At 46.3% G+C, this 15,673-nt stretch overlaps 1 protein-coding gene across 4 annotated transcripts; it reads right to left on the bottom strand.

The window, feature by feature from the left end:
- Positions 1 to 2,031: 2,031 nt before the first annotated feature.
- LOC128337668 (uncharacterized) lies at positions 2,032 to 14,654 on the bottom strand. Of its 4 annotated transcripts, none has more exons than XR_008312388.1 (7): positions 14,250 to 14,654; positions 12,996 to 13,339; positions 11,144 to 11,461; positions 7,897 to 8,013; positions 6,809 to 6,855; positions 4,508 to 5,009; positions 2,032 to 3,201 (listed from the first exon to the last, which is right to left on the bottom strand). XR_008312388.1 is itself a non-coding variant. In XM_053278928.1 (7 exons), exons 2-6 carry the CDS (start codon positions 13,030 to 13,032, stop codon positions 4,908 to 4,910), a joined length of 621 nt encoding a protein of 206 aa, XP_053134903.1. In that variant the 5' UTR covers positions 13,033 to 13,339; positions 14,250 to 14,654; the 3' UTR covers positions 2,032 to 4,628; positions 4,887 to 4,907. The 4 variants fall into 4 exon arrangements, 3 of the variants coding, with proteins under 3 accessions (XP_053134903.1, XP_053134904.1, XP_053134902.1); XM_053278928.1 differs by having other exon boundaries at positions 2,032 to 4,628; positions 4,887 to 5,009; XM_053278929.1 differs by having other exon boundaries at positions 4,887 to 5,009.
- Between the last annotated feature and the right edge of the window lie 1,019 nt (positions 14,655 to 15,673).

The following is a 15,673-nucleotide window of genomic DNA, read 5'->3' as shown; positions in this document are numbered from 1 at the left end:
TCTTGCTGGTGGGCTTCTCAGAAGCATCTGGTGGGCCACTGTGGGAAGCAGGATACTGGACTAGATGGGCCTTGGGCCTGATCCAGCAGGGCTGTTCTTACGATATGTGTACTATAATCTTTATGATATGTGTGCTGTAATCTTTAGTGGCATTGACTGTAATAAAGATTATTTGATTTGATTTAGGAAAAAATGGGGCACAAGTAAGGTAAAACAAGTAAGGTAAAAATATATTTAACTTAATTACTTTACAGAAGGGGCAGAGGCAACCAGATTGAACAGCTAAGCTATCAAAAAAAAAAAAATTCAAACAATATATGATGGAACACTCGGCTTACTAATTGTTTAAACATTTCTGGCCTGCCCATTGTAGTCCATTCGCAACCCAACACATCCCTGTCCCCACCCCCACCCGGTCTGTCATCTCAACTGATTCCACCTGCCATTCAATCACACACACCAGCCCACAGCTGTCACAAATGTCCACATTCAAAAGGCTATGCCAGGGCATGACACAATGCATAGTTAAGCCTGCACAAAACATTTCATCTCAAGTCCAGCTAAACTCTCCCAATGGATCACTGAAATCCAATCGGGCCACTGGCTCAGATGCAAAGCATTAAGGTTCGGGTTAGACCATAAGGCAAAATATTACCTGTGGAGGACAAAATAAAGAGGCACTTGGCCAGTAGCATTGCTGAAAGCAGAAGCACCCAGAAACACCAGCCTCAAGTATGTGCATCTGGTGTGTGTGTGTGTGTCTGTGCAGCTTCAAGGCAAAGAGTCTTAGAGATGATGCAAATTTCTTGTAATGGCACAGCTCCAAGTGGGTGGTGCAGAGTTGATGCTGGATAGCTTTAAGAGAGGGCGGTGAAGCTTCACTCCTGGGCAGACACCGAGGTGGAATCAGCTCTGGTCCTTAGCTGAGCCATTGGGACACAGGTCAAAGAAGAGACCCTTTCACCTGCAGGTCTGCTTCAGATTCCAGAAGGGGAAGGGAACTAGAAGATGCTTGCCCCTCTTGGTGAGATTCTTCTGCTTGCTCTGCATAGTAAGTATTTTCAACATCCCATCTGCTTCCGGATTTCTCCTCCCATCAATTCCAGCAGGGCTTCTTTTGTTGGTGGTGTTTTCTCATCTGAGCATCAGAATGCTCAGATTAGTGAGATGAATGGACACAGGTTTTATAAGATCAACCCAATCTTTTAGAAATTGGAGAACATAAGGAATGTCATGCATTACCACAGGGCTGTTCAACATTAGCCCTCCTGAAGATGTTGGCCTACAAGTCCCATAATCCCTGTCTAAACTGCTGTGGCTGGGGATTGTGGGAGTTGTAGTCCAAAAAACATGTGGAGGGCCAAAGTTGCCACAAGATGTTCACCTTTGGTTCACCTTTCCCATAAATATGCAACCAGGGCAGACCCTGCTTAGCTAAGGAGACAAGTCATGCTTGCAACCACAAGACCAGCTCTCCTCTCATGATTTATGTGGGTTAGGAAGATGAAAAGTCACAACAGAAGGTAACTGAAGTCCATGTAGGCCAACTCCCTGATCCTGGGAGAGTGCTGAGTTTTCCCAGTTCTCCCACAGCAGCTGATTTGGGCCACTGTACATTGTGTGAATGTCCCCACTTCCTTCCCGTTTCCCCTGGGTCTGGGTGCTTGAATTAACTCAGTATGGACCTGTTTTAGTCTGTCGGATGTAATATACAAGTTGCTCTTTCGTTCTGTTCAAAGTTGGGTTTGTGCTTAGGGTGTCATTACTCACACAGAGCTTAAGACAGGAGAGGGATAACTCTCTAATAAACAATTTGTGATGATCCTTTTCAGTCCTTTTGAAGATTCCCTTGGGCTAAGCTTCTCCATCCTGGCTCCTTCCTCCTTGGAGGGGGCTCACCTTAACCACATTACCCCCTCCTATTCTGCCTCATCTTGGATCCACACCCTACTTGGGATAGAATCTCCTGGACTAGAGTGGGAACACTTTGGGGGAAAGTGGGAACACTTTTCAGAACCAGAAGGACAGAGCCATTATTTATTTGCTTTTATTTATTTTATTTAACATATTTTTATACCGCCCCAAACTTACGTCTCTGGGCGGTTTACAACAAGATTTTTAAAGAAGTAAAACATTAATTAAAACAAGAGATTTAAAAACAAGAAATTTAAAATACAATTTAAAATTTTAAAACAATATTCTAAAAACAACATTAAAACAATCAAAACAATATCAGTTAAAAGCCTGGGTGAACAGATGTGTCTTTAAAGACTTTTAAAAAGCTGACAGAGATGGGGAGGCTCTTATTTCGAGAGTGCATTCCAAAGCTTCGGGGCAGCAATGGAGAAAGCCCGTCCTGACATGATAGATGCGGGAGACATGATGAGGATTCTTCAGCATTTGGAGTTGAAAACTGATTTCCCCAGAGGTCAGAGGGATTTGGGAGGAGAGCTGGTCTTGTGGTAGCAAGCATGAATTGTCCCCTTTGCTAAGCAAGGTCCGCCCTGATGGACAGGGCATGAATATAAAAGCCTTGACTGCTTGCTCCTCTACTCTGCATTAGTAAGGACTAATTACTCCTAATTAGTTAGTAAGGACACAGCAGCTTGTACCACCATTCCTTTCTCTCCCTCCCTTTTTACAGGAATCCTTTGATTTTATATTTTGAGACCCGTCATTTGATCTGTCTTTTATCATTCATTCATATCAAATTTGTATACCATCCCAAACGTTCATCTCTGGGCGATTTACAACAACATAAAACAAGTTAAAACACAGAAAATAAAAACCTTAAAACAATCAAAATTAAAATTAAAGTCAAATTAAAAAGCTTGGGTGAAGAGATAAGTCTTTAGTACTTTTTAAAAGTTGTCAGAGATGGGGAGGCTCTTATTTCAACAGGAAGCATATTGCAGAGTCTCGGGGCAGCAACAGAGACTCTGGGATTTTTGATGTTATATTTTGGGAGCCACCATTTTGTCATCCTCCTGTTGATCCCGCCCTTGTCCTGCTTATCAAAAAGCATCTTGCCAGAGATAAGGTGTTTGTAAGATAAACTGTCTTAGATCCAGCCATGGTTCAAGCATTACTCAGATTTTTCTTCTTCTCCTCTTTTTCTTTCTCCCCACACAAGACATGAAAAGCTTCCAGCAAATCGAAACCCATGAGGAAGATCCTACAGGTAACTTGCATCCTTGGATACTGAAATGTCAAAAAGATGTATCTCACCACCTAGAGATACACATACCAGGAGGTTTTTCACACATGGCTCTATGTCTCGGGGTATCTGAGGAGTGAATCTGATTCGAGGCATTTTAATTCGAGGGATCAGATGGACCAATCGCATAGCCATCAGCACCTCCATCAACACCTTCCGAGAAAGCAGAAGCCCCGGAGCTTTTTTCAAAAGCTGCTGGAAATAGAGGATTGTTTTTTTTTTACCCTGGACATAACTTGGGCTAATCTAGAATTTGCAGCCTCCCTTCAGAGAAAAACAAAGCCCTGTCTGTCCTGGGCCCTGATAGCCCGCAGGGAGGTCGGGTTAAATCCAGCGAAAATGTGGACTGGCACACTCCAATCAGGAGTCGATTTGGAGTGCGGGGGAGAGAGGCCCTGTCTGTAAAACTCCAGGCAGAATATAAATATGATAAAAATAAATAAAACAAGAAATAAATCGAATGTGCCAGGCCTCATTTTGAGAAATGCCTGGAATACAAATATAATGAATATTTATATACTGCTTTCAACAAAAGCTCCTAAAGTAGTTTACATAGATAGAAATTTTTTTAAAAATGGCTTCCTGTCCCCAATGGGTTCACAACCTAAAAAAGAAACATAAGATAGACACACCAGCAAGCAATAGCCACAGGGGATGCTGTGCTGGGGGTGGATAGGGCCAGTTGCTCTCCCCCTACTAAAGAAAGAGAATCACCACTTTTAAAAGGTGCCTCTTGGCTCAGTTAGCAGGGGAAGACATCCGTGAAAGTCTTTGGACTATCCAGTGATGGAATGACAGGAAGGAGGATTCAGCTAGGGCTAAGGAAAGCAGGTGGTGGGGGGAGACGGGGAATCTGGGTGTAACATATATATCCTGATGAATGAGTCTTTGGATTGTTTCAGATGCCTAGGTTTGTAAATGGCCACTTGTCTGGTTGCCTGTGGTAAGGGGAAATGGGACCTGAGCAGTTTTTGGAAAATGGAGGAGATTTCAGTTTTCCTTTCTCTTTCAGGCCCCTGCTATCTAAGAAATAATGATGAGAGACGGGTGGGGAAATGAGAAAGGAAACATGTTTATGGGCAGTAATATCTATAGAAACCTTTGCCATGTTGTGCAAAAAATCCCTTTCGTCTGCAGTGCATTTCTTCTGAATATTTCTTGAGTTGTACGTTGCCTTTCTAATGGAATGTGCCCGAGACCCAAACGACCCAAAGTGATACGAACACAAGCAAAGCTGCCAATACTGAATTTTGTGACTGTGAATGAGAAAAGTAGTTTTGATTTGCTTACAAAGCTATAAGCATCCTTGGTGAAGAATTGAGCATCCTTGGTGAGCATGACCTTTCTTCTTTCTCCCCCAAATATGCAGAGTTATAGAAATGGAAACATGATTTATGTGGAGTGACATAATCTGCAAGCAAAACAGGACATTGTTTTCTGAAGAAGGAAAAAGATGCAAGGAAGAAAAATAAATCCACAGAGGACTGTCTTTTAACTTGCTAAATTTTAGTACTTGAACTGGATTGTTGGTGTCAGCATTTTCACTGTCCAGCATGCTGTAATGGCCAAGCTCTATCTGCCATGCATTGTGTGCATGCACATGTGCATGAAGGGGGCCTGGCCTTCTCTCTGGAGCACTCTGCTACAGCCTCCCAGTCTCCCCACTTACTCTCTTGCAGGTAGTCTTCTATCACTCAAATCTTGAGATGTTTCCCTTGAGGTGTGTCTCTCTCCTCTTCTTCCCAGTCTGATTCCTGGTAGGGAAATCCAGTTGGGCGTAGCAGATGCCTTCCTGTTTTGCAGACAGAAGCGGGGGGGCGGAACCCGATTACTGTATTTGAAGCATTGTTTAATTGTAACCTGCCCTATCCTAGAGACTTGAAGTGAGTGCAGAGGTGTACTCAGGTAATTTTGGAGCCTGGAGCTAATGGCCTTTGGAGCTTTCCCCATACCCCTGCAAATTAAGCATCATCCCCTTACACACACACACACACCATGACACCTGCAGTATTTTTAACCGGGGCCCACCAGGGGGTGTGGAGGCCCTGGACCTCCAGCCAGAAGTCCGAGGGTAAGAGCGCTTTTGGGTGAGTGGCAGTGAAATATAAACATACTGTGCAGTTCAAACCAGGTCATGAGCAGTGACTGTGCCTAGAAGCAAGACATCAACCCATACTAGGTTGATTCTACCAGCTAACTTCTGGATGGCATTTATGCGAATACCAGTACGAAGAATATTTATATACCGCTTTTTGACAAAAGTTCCAAAGTGGTTTATATGGACAGACAGGCAGACATCCATCCATACATCCATCCAATGGCTCCCTATCCCCAAAGGGCTCACAATCTAAAAAAAGAAACATAAGACTGACACCAGCAACAGCCACTGGAGGGATGCTGTGCTGGGGGTGGATAGGGCCAGTTGCTCTCCCACTGCTAAAGAAAGAGAATCACCACTTTTAAAAGGTGCCTCTTTGCTCATTTAGCAGGTAAGTACCATATACGACCTCTGTGGAGCTCAGAACTTCATACAGGGTGTTCTTCCATATTATCCTCACAACAACCTTTAAGGTAAGCTTAGTTGAGAGATAGTGAGGCCATTCACACAAAACTGTGTTCTGCCTGGGTTTGGGAGCCAATTTTCAGTTGTGGGAAGCAAGGTAGGAGGGAAAGCTGGGTAGCTTTTATTCCTATCTTGCTTCCACACAACTGAAAATTGGGGGCACACACAGCTTCCAAACCTGGGTAGAACACAGTTTTTGATTGTTTGAATGACTTCAGTGATTTTCCTCTGGCCTCTTCATGGATCAGTGGCGATTCAAACTTGCCACCAAAATCCAGCACTTTGCTCACTTGGCCATTTCAGATTTCAAATACTTTTCACGAGTGATGTGAGAAATGCTTCAGTTCTCACCTGTGAATCTCTGACTAGCATCACCTCTGTGCGTAATTAAGGCACATCTTCCTTCACAACCTTCATCACGGTCACATCGCTACCTGGAGGAGGCCATAGCATCTGCATTCCATGCAGAAGGTCCCATTACAAGGCAGGTTCCTGTGTTCCAATATACCCCAGCTGAGACACCAAGGAGGTCCTTCTGGAGGAGAGGGAAGGCCAACCCACAGCCATGGCCCTCTTCCCCAACAAGCACTGCCTGATCCCATGAACTCAGACCCACCCAAACCTGCTCCTCCAACAGCAGAATGTCAGTCTAGCTTCCTGCACATGAGATACAAGCTTTATTCCGGCCTAACTGGAACAGCACTTAAGAAGGTCAAAGAAGACCATATCGGGCTCATGTGGATATTAAGGACATAAAAAAGATTAAGAACAACCTTGCTGGATCAGGCTCAAGGCCTCTCTAGTCCAGCATCTTGTGTCACCCAGTAGCCCACCAGATGCCTCTGGGAAGCCCACAGGCAAGAGACAAAGCCCTGCCCCCTCTCCTGCTGTCACTCCCCTGCAACTGGTATTTAGAGGCATCTTGCCTCTGAAGCTGGAGGTGGCCTATAGCCCTCAGACTAGTAACCATTAGACTAGTAGCCGTTGTAGCTTGAAAGCCAGAGATGTATTCCAAAAAAGAGCCATACCTGTGGTTCCTCTGAGGCTGCAGGTTCGGAGGACCTGGGCTGGAATCCTTGGGGAATAAAAAGACAGAAATAAGCAAACAACCACATAAGGCCACATTTGAGTCTGAGGATGTGGCTACCTCTATGCTGCAGGGGCCTAAGCAATGCCAGTCCCAGTGGATCAGGTCCCATCTGGCCCAGCATCCTGCCTCCAAAATCAGCTAGGCCGAGGCCTCTGGGAATCTCTCCAGCTTCTCCCTTTCCCTCCCCAGTGGCTGATATTCAGAGAGGGACTCACTCTGGCCCTGGTGTCAGAATCCAGTCTCGGTGCCTTGGGTAATGGTGCTCAAGCAGAGGGGGCTTATCGGCCAGGAGGATCTCACTCCCACAGACCCCACCTGAGTGAGAGAGCTCTGGATCCCCCCAGATAACGCTGGCTCTGCCCCCAGGGCTGGAGGATCAGGTCCTTCAAGCCGGGAAGAGGGATCTGCAGCTCCTCTGCTTCACCAAGGCCCCCACCAACTCTGCCCTGCCCTTTGGGTGGAAAGAGTCAAAGGTGTCCTTGGAGTGAGTTTGAACCCAAGTGAGAGCTCTGCGATCCAGCTGGACCTGAACTGAGGTGTTGCCCCCCTTGGGCACTGACTGAGGAGCTCTGAGAAGACCTGGGCATTGCCCAAGAAATTCTCTTGCTTGGACTGGGAGCTGTCCCGGGTCCTGAAGAGCTCCTCCTTGCTGTGTTCCGTGTGTGAAGATATCCCAGTGCTAAGATCCCAGAGAGGCCCCTCGGCTGTTCCAGCTGTGCTCCTAGCCTCAACCTGGCTGGAACAGGAAGCAGGGGGAGCTCTGAGTAGTCACCTGGGTAACTGGCATCACTGGGCTTCCCTTCTGTTCATCTGTCTAACCCTTTTCTTCTTCTTCTTCTTTTATGCGGCTCTCACCACATCTTGTGGCACCACATTCTGTAAGTTCAGTGTGGGTGTGATGAGAAGAAATGCAAGGAGAAGGGGAATGGGCTTGTTGGTAAAATTACTGAGCATCATACATAGGATGTGATGGACCTGGACCAGAAGGGCAGAGACCAGAAGGGCAGAGACCAGAAGTTCTCTTACCTGGACCAGAAGGGCAGAGCCGAATCCAAAGGAAGCTCAGGAGAAGCAGCAGCAATGCCAGCAGGCCCCCGACCGCCAGGGGTATCTTGTAGGTTGTGCAGTTATGATCAGAGGTAGCTGTAATCACAGAGGAAGATTTAAAGGGAAGAAAGAGAAGAGGTTCAGTTACTTAGGGCAAGCCTGCTCCTTTGCCCCCCCCAGCTGTTTTTGGACTACAACTCCCATAATCCCCAGCCACAGTGGCCTATAGCCAGGGATGATGGGAGTTATAGGCCAACATCTGCAGGAGGACCAAAGTTGAGCAGCCCTGATCTAGACCCTTTTGAATCCGGCTTTTGAGTGGGCTGTGGGCTTGAAACTGCCTTGGCCTGATGGATGATCTCCAATTGGCTACTCACAGAGGGAGTGTGACTCTGCCGATCCTTTTGGATCTCTTGGCAGCTTTCGATACCATCAACCATAGTATCCTTCTGGGTCACCTGAGGGAGGTGGGGTTGGGTGGTACTCTTTTATGGTGGCTCTGTTTCTACCTCTCTGGTAGATTCCACATGGTGTCAATTGGAGACTGCTGTTCTGCAAAGCGAGGACTAAAGTATGGAGTTCCACAGTGCTCCATACTGTCTCCAAATCTACATGAAACTGCTTGGAGAGGTCATCAGGAGATTTGTTATCAATATCCTGATGACATCTAAATCTATTTTTTCATATTGACCTCATTAAGAAATGGCATAGCTTCCCTAAATGCCTGCCTGGAGGCGGTAATGGGCTGGATAAGGGATAACAAACAATGTGGTCCGGAAACTACCATTGGTACAGAATGCGTCAGCCAGACCGGTATCTGGGACAACCTGAAGGGACCATAAAGCACTGATTCTGAAAGAACTGCACTGGCTGCCGATATGTTTCTGAGCGTAATACAAAGTACTGGTTATACAAATGTGAATATGAATACAAGAAGTATTTATATACCACTTTTCATCCCAAAGCAGTTTACATACAGAAATTAATTAATTAATTAAATGGCTGCCTGTCCCCAAAGGGCTCACAATCTAAGAAACATAAGAAAGACACCAACAACAGCCACTGGCGGGATGCTGTGCTGAGGATGGATAGGGCCAGTTGCTCTCCCCCTGCTAAATAAAGAGAATTGCCACTTTTAAAAGGCACCTCTTTGCTCAGCAGGGGTTAGGGTTATTATCTATAAAGCCCTTAATGGCTTGGGCCCAGGGTACTTAAGAGAGCGCCTTCTCTGTCATGAACCCTCCTGCCTATTTAGATTATCTGGGAAGATCCGGTAACGGTTGCACCAGCTCGTTTAGTGGCGACTTGGTACCAGGCCTTCTCTGTGGCTGCCCCGGGGCTTTGGAATATGCTCCCTGTTGAAATAATTTTAATTTAATTTAATTTTATATCCCGCTCTTCCTCCAAGGAGCCCAGAGCAGTGTACTACATACTTAAATTTCTCCTCACAACAACCCTGTGAAGTAGGTTAGCACTTACATACAGGTTAGGCTGAGAGAGAAGTGACTGGCCCAGAGTCACCCAGCAAGTCTCATGGCTGAATGGGGATTTGAACTCAGGTCTCCCCGGTCCTAGTCCAACAGGTAAGGGCATCTCCATCTCCGACTGCTTTTAGAAAGACCCTCAAGACACACTTGCTTTATCAGGCTTTTAACTGGATTGAATTTTAAACTGTTTATTTATTTTATTTGTTTTAACTTATTTTATCTATTTATTGTTAAATTTGTATACCACCTTTCATTAAAACAATCGCAAGACGGTTGACACAAAAATAAAAAAACAAGTCTATAAAAATGACACAGTTAAAATTTTAAGCTAAAATATAAAAAACCAATCTGACTGAAAAGATTTAAAATACAAGCATAAAAACTGAAGCATAAGAACTGCTTGTTCTTTGTGTTTTGTACAGTTTTTATGCTTGTATTTTAAATCTTTTCAGTCAGATTGGTTTTTTATATTTTTAGAAAGTGTGTGAAATCTTGGCTTTTTACCCAGGCTTTTACTGGGTAAAAAGCCAAGATTTCACACACTTTCTAAAAACGGCGATGGAGACCGAGGAGCGAATAGCCACCAGGAGAGCATTCCAGAGTCTGGGGGCAGCCACAGAGAAGCTGAGCCTCCCTCGTTGTCGGCACCCGGAGAAGAGCCCCCTCAGATGACCTTGTCAAGCGGGCAGCAACCCTTGGGAGCAGGCAGTCCCTCAGATATCCTGGGCCCAAACTGTTAAGGGCTTTAAAAGTCAAAACCAGCACCTTGAATTGTTTTTATCCTATGAAATTGTTTTAATTGTTTTTACTCTGTTGTGTATTTCTTGTTTTAAACTGTGTACTCTGCCTAGAGATACACATATCAGGCGGTATATAAATATGATAGATAGATAGATAGATAGATAGATAGATAGATAGATAGATAGATAGATATCCTGGTTTGTTTGATTGTTCAGTGTATTTATGTCTTTTCACCATGGGCTCAGAGGAGTTCACAGCAGTTGACAATTGTTGACAGAGAAACCAGCTGTCTTGCTTCCTATTTCACTCTCAAGCAACGGCTGTGTGTGTGTGAGAGAGAGAGAGCTGGCAGTTCAACAGACTAGGCCTGCAGGCAGCTTGCCGAGGGTGTTAGCAGCTGGGTTGGTGGGATACTGGCCACTGCGCGAGGTACAAATCGATAGTGTGGTTTCTTGCCGAGGAAGCAAAAATTTCACAAGTTGACTCAAACTTTCCACTGGTCAGGCACAGCAGAGCAGAACGGCACAGAGTTTGCATACAGGAGGCTGTTGGAGCTCTCTTGTGAAAATCTGAGCACTGCTCATAGAAAAGAGGGGCGTTTGTAATGCAAATGAGCATTCTAACCGACAAGGGTTGGCTTCACATTCGCAGGGCGACAGCAAGTGAAGTAAGAGCTGTTTTAAGCCACCCGTGTATGGGGTCAATCAATCAAAATGGGGAGATGGCCACAGCAGAGAATTGCTTCGCAGGCTCCTGGCACAGAGCCTGCAGCTTACGCTCCAGATGATTGTTGCACTGCCACACACTTGTTTGCACAACACTCACACAACCTGCTGCACACCTCATCTGCTCTAAGCTGAACTTCTGCCCAGGAGCGGAATTCCTCAGCTCCCTGCTTTTTATCACTGCTGTGCAGTCTTCTTGTCTGAGCACAGCTTTGCTCTTCACTCCATTAGGATGTCAGCCAACATTTTTATGCAACATTCAACATCCCTCACCTGCAGGGAATGGGGCACTCTTCTTCACACTCCTGCTGGAGGAATTGAACCTGACTTCACAGGTGTAGAGCTTCCTGCTGTTCTGTGAGTCCACCATGGGGACGGAGAGGAAACTGATGAAGGTTAAGGATCCGCTGCTGTTTTCCACCAAAAGTGTCTGTCCCTCTTGCTGGAGATCTCCAGAGATGTTCCAGGACACCTGGACCGAGTTGGATGCTCCATGGACCACGCAAGTGAAATGCTTGCTCTGCACAAACTCGGATGATGGATGAGCAGATGGGAGCAAAAGCATCACCCAGGTGCTTGGGGTGTAACTGTCTGATGAGGAAAATAAGCAAAGAATTCAGTAAGAGCAGCTGCTCTGGGGTCTCATCAGGCTGACATTTCAGAACCTTATCTTGCTGTTTGTTTTTCTGTTTCGGGCAGAGACTAGGGCTTTCAGGGGATATTGGGCAATGCCCCCATAACTATTGAGAATTAATATCCTATTATGACTAGACAATTGGAATCGGAGAAGGGAGTCCCCAGTTCAAATATCCGGTGATTAAACTCATGAGGGGATCTTTGGGTGCAGAAGAGGTGCAGAAGAGGGCAACCAAGATGATCGGGGCCTAGAGCACCTTTCTTACGAGGTAAGGCTACAACACTTGGGGCTTTTTAGTTCAGAAAAAAAGACGACTGCGGGGAGACATGACAGAGGTCTATAAAACCATGCATGGTGTGGAGAAAGTGGACAGAGAGGAATTTTTCTCCCTCTCACATAACACTAGAAGCAGGGGGTCATCCAATGAAATTGATTGCCAAGAAGTTTAGGACCAACAAACAGAGGTACTTTTTCACACACAACATATATAATCAAATTGTGGAATTCTCTGCCACAAGATATAGTGACAGCCAACAACCTGGATGGCTTGAAGAGGGGTTTGGATAACTTCATGGAGGAGAGGTCTATCAATGGCTAGTCGGAGGGCTATGGGCCACCTCCAGTCTCAGGCAAGATGCCTCCGAGTATGCCTCCTGGACAGAGTATGCTTCCTGGACAGAGGAGATCTGGTGGTAGCAAGCATGACTTGTCCCCTTAGCTAAGCAGGGTCCGCCCTGGTTGCATATGAATGGGAGACTTGATGTGTGAGCACTGCAAGATATTCCCCTTAAGGGATGGAGCTGCTCTGGGAAGAGCAGAAGTTTTCAAGTTCCCTCTCTGGCTTCTTCAAGATAGGGCTGAGAGAGATTCCTGCCTGCAACCTTGGAGAAGCCGCTGCCAGTCTGGGTAGACAATACTGAGTTAGATGAACCAAGGGTTTGACTCAGTATATGGCAGCTTCCTATGTTCCTATGTTCCCGCCAATTGCATGGAAGTAACAGCAGGAAGGAGGGCATGCCCTCAACTCCTGCCTGTGGGCTTCCGGTGGCATCTGGTGGGCCACTGTGTGAAACAGGATGCTGGACTAGATGGGCCTCCTTGGGCCTGATCCAGCAGGGCGGTTCTGATGTTCTTGTGTACAATGATTGGCAGCAGCTTCTCCAAGGCTGCAGGCAGGAGTCTTTCTAAGCTTGACCTGGCGGTAGCCAGGAATGCAACCGGGGATCTTCTGCATACAGTGTAGATGCTCTGAGTCTGACACAGAGTTATGGCACCATTCCCTAAGGGGAATCTCTTACAGCAGTCAGTGCTAACATGTAGTCACTCACCCAAATGCAAAGCAAACTAATCCTATTGAGCAAAGGAGACAATTCATGCTTGCTACCACAAGACTGTTTCTCTACCCCTGTGCAATAGCCAGATATAAAATTAAGACTGAAATAGAATATGTTTAAAATTGCCATTGATAGCTTCACTCTGATTCCTTACCTCCGACAATCAGGGAAGTCCCATTGCTGAAAGACATTATTGAAAAATCGAGCTGTCTGCCACAGAAATAGAGACCAGAATCAGTCTTTTGAGGATGGGAGATTTCCAGCGTCAACTTCTGTTCTTTCACTTTGCAGACAAATTTACCAGAAGACTTGTCACAGCCATTCTCAGTTAAATGTGTTATTTCACCATCTCTCTTCTGTACCAACTGAATGAAATGCCATTGTCTTCAATTTTCTCTGTAGAAGTGCACGAGATCTCAGCTGTGCCCCCAGTATCCACAAACAGGAACCTCTCGGTCTGATATATTGATAACCGGGCATGTAACACTGAGGAGATAACTGCAAGAAGCAACACGAACAGAAGGCTGTAATTTTTCACCTCCACAACTCCTACCAGAAAAATGGGTTTAGAAAGCAACAGAATCCCTGTCTAGGAATTGCTAGATTCTGCCAGGCTGCCTGCAGCGATGGAAACACAAGAAATAATGCATCATTAGGAGCATAGGAAGCTGCCTTATACCAAGTCAGACCCTGGTCTATCTAGCTCAGTATTGTCTGCACAGACTGACAGTGGCTTCTCCAAGGTTGCAGGCAGGAGATGCTGCCTGGCAGGAGATGCTGCCAGGGAAAGAAGCATGCAGATCCTCTTCCCAGAGCAGCCCCATAATATCTTGCAGTGCTCACATGTGACTACCATTCAAATACAAACTGGTATCCCATTCAAATACAAACCAGGGTGGACCCTGCTTAGCAAAGGGGACAATTTGTGCTTGCTAGCACAAGATCAGTTCTCCTCCCATAGTTATATTATGAACACGGGAAGCTGCCTTATACTAAGCCAGACTCTTGGTCCACCTAGCTCAGTATTGTCTACACAGACTGGCAGCAACTTCTCCAAGGTTGCAGGCAGGAATCTCTCTCAGCCCTGTCTTGCTGCCAGGGAGGGAATTTGGAACCTAGATGCTCTTCCCAGAGTGGCTCCATCCCCTGAGGGGAATCTTTTACAGTGCTCACACTTCTAGTCACACTTCTAGTCTCCCATTCATATGCAACCAGGGCGGACTCTGCTTAGCTAAGGGGACAAGTCATGCTTGCTGCCTCAAGACCACTGTAAGTGTGAGCACTGTAAGATTTCCTTTGCATAGCAGCTAAACTCTCCCAAGAAGTTACGGCGCACAGAAACTCTACCATGCCAGTTTCTCAGATACAAAACACTGAGGTCCGGGTTAGTATTAGGACAAAGTCTTACCTATGGAGGACAAAAGGAGGCACTTGGCCAGCAGCATTGCTGAAAGCAGAAGGACCCGGAAGCACCAGTGACGAGTCCACCTCTGGTGTGAGCAGCTTCAAGGAAAGGGTCTTGACGTAAGTTTCTTGTAAAGGAACTCCTCTGTGTGGGCGGTGCAATGTGATCTGCCCTTAGGATAGGGCAGGCCTGCACAACGTAAGGCCTGGGGGCCGGATTCGGCCCGCAGGGACTGTTTGACTGGCCCTCAGGTATCCTGCAGCATCACAGGAGCTGGAAACTGCCTTAGAGCACCATCCTATGCATGTTTTCTCAGAAATATGTTCCATGATCCCAGTGAGGCTTACTCTCATGAAAGCATGCCTAGGATTGCAGCCTGAAAACAACAACAGTTTACGGAGAAGAGAGGACTTGGTAGTATTTATTTATTTATTTACATTTTATATCCCGCTCTTCCTCCAAGGAGCCCAGAGCGGTGTACTACATACTTAGGTTTCTCCTCACAACAACCCTGTGAAGTAGGTAGGCTGAGAGAGAAGTGACTGGCCCAGAGTCACCCAGCAAGTCTCATGGCTGAATGGGGATTTGAACTCGGGTCTCCCTGGTCCTAGTCCGGCACTCTAACCACCACACCACGCTGGCTCAGTTTGGGGCCCCACTGATTGAGCAGGGACAGAACCCATTTTCTGGCCACTATCCTTGTTTAAAATAATGGGTCCATTGCCAGGGGGAATAGATCCACAGGTAACTAATAATATTTTTAATCTGAATGTAATAATGCGCTAAAAAATTACCTCGGCCCCTGCACGCCAAGTTCTGAATGGTTCCAGCCCACTAGGGCATTTGAGTTGTGCAGCCCTGGAATAGGGCAATGAAACCTCATTCCTAGGCAGACCTCAGGTTGTTCTCAAGCACAGAGATCTTACCTGAAATCAATTCCCAGGAGCCGAATCCAAGAAGAGGCTCACTTCACCGGCAGTTCGGCTTCAGAGTCTGGAAGCTGGAAAGGACTCGATGTTCAATGAGATTTCTCCCCAAGTATGTGTACAGAGGACCGTAGCCCATGTATGTTTTCTCTCCGGTGAGTTTTCGCTCTTCACTTCAAGAGTTTCTTCGCTTTCCTGTACAGCTGCTGAATCACGGGGAGATACAGAAGTACCACCGAGGCTGGCTCAGGTGTATGCAACTCCTGGAAGGACTGTACCTATCAGGTGCAGCCTTTCAGAGGGACATTCTGGCTGCCTTCGGGTGTAACATGGAACCGCAGCTCCAACGTACCCGCAATTCCACACCCCTCTTTCCCGTCCTAATTCGGACTTCATGGAAGAGTTCCCTCTCTGCAGACTCTCTGGCTGCAGAGAGGAGGGAGAACTGACTGCCTGGGCTTCCTTCTTGACTGAAGGACAGCCCTGGCAGCCAATAGCAAC

The sequence above is a fragment of the Hemicordylus capensis genome, chromosome 14 (genome assembly GCF_027244095.1).
Source record: "Hemicordylus capensis ecotype Gifberg chromosome 14, rHemCap1.1.pri, whole genome shotgun sequence".
NCBI lineage: Eukaryota > Metazoa > Chordata > Lepidosauria > Squamata > Cordylidae > Hemicordylus > Hemicordylus capensis.
Note: the sequence above shows the minus strand (reverse complement) of the source record. Positions and strands in the feature narration are given on the sequence as shown.

What these genes read in the sequence shown, in the direction of transcription:
- LOC128337668 (XM_053278927.1), bottom strand. Translation starts at nt 13,032, where the DNA reads ATGTCTTTCAGCAATGGGACTTCCCTGATTGTCGGAG. An exon ending in GACTTCCCTGATTGTCGGAG is followed by an intron (nt 11,462 to 12,995) that starts GTAAGGAATCAG and finishes TTTCCTCATCAG; the next exon opens with ACAGTTACACCCCAAGCACC. An exon ending in GAGTGCCCCATTCCCTGCAG is followed by an intron (nt 8,014 to 11,143) that starts GTGAGGGATGTT and finishes CTGTGATTACAG; the next exon opens with CTACCTCTGATCATAACTGC.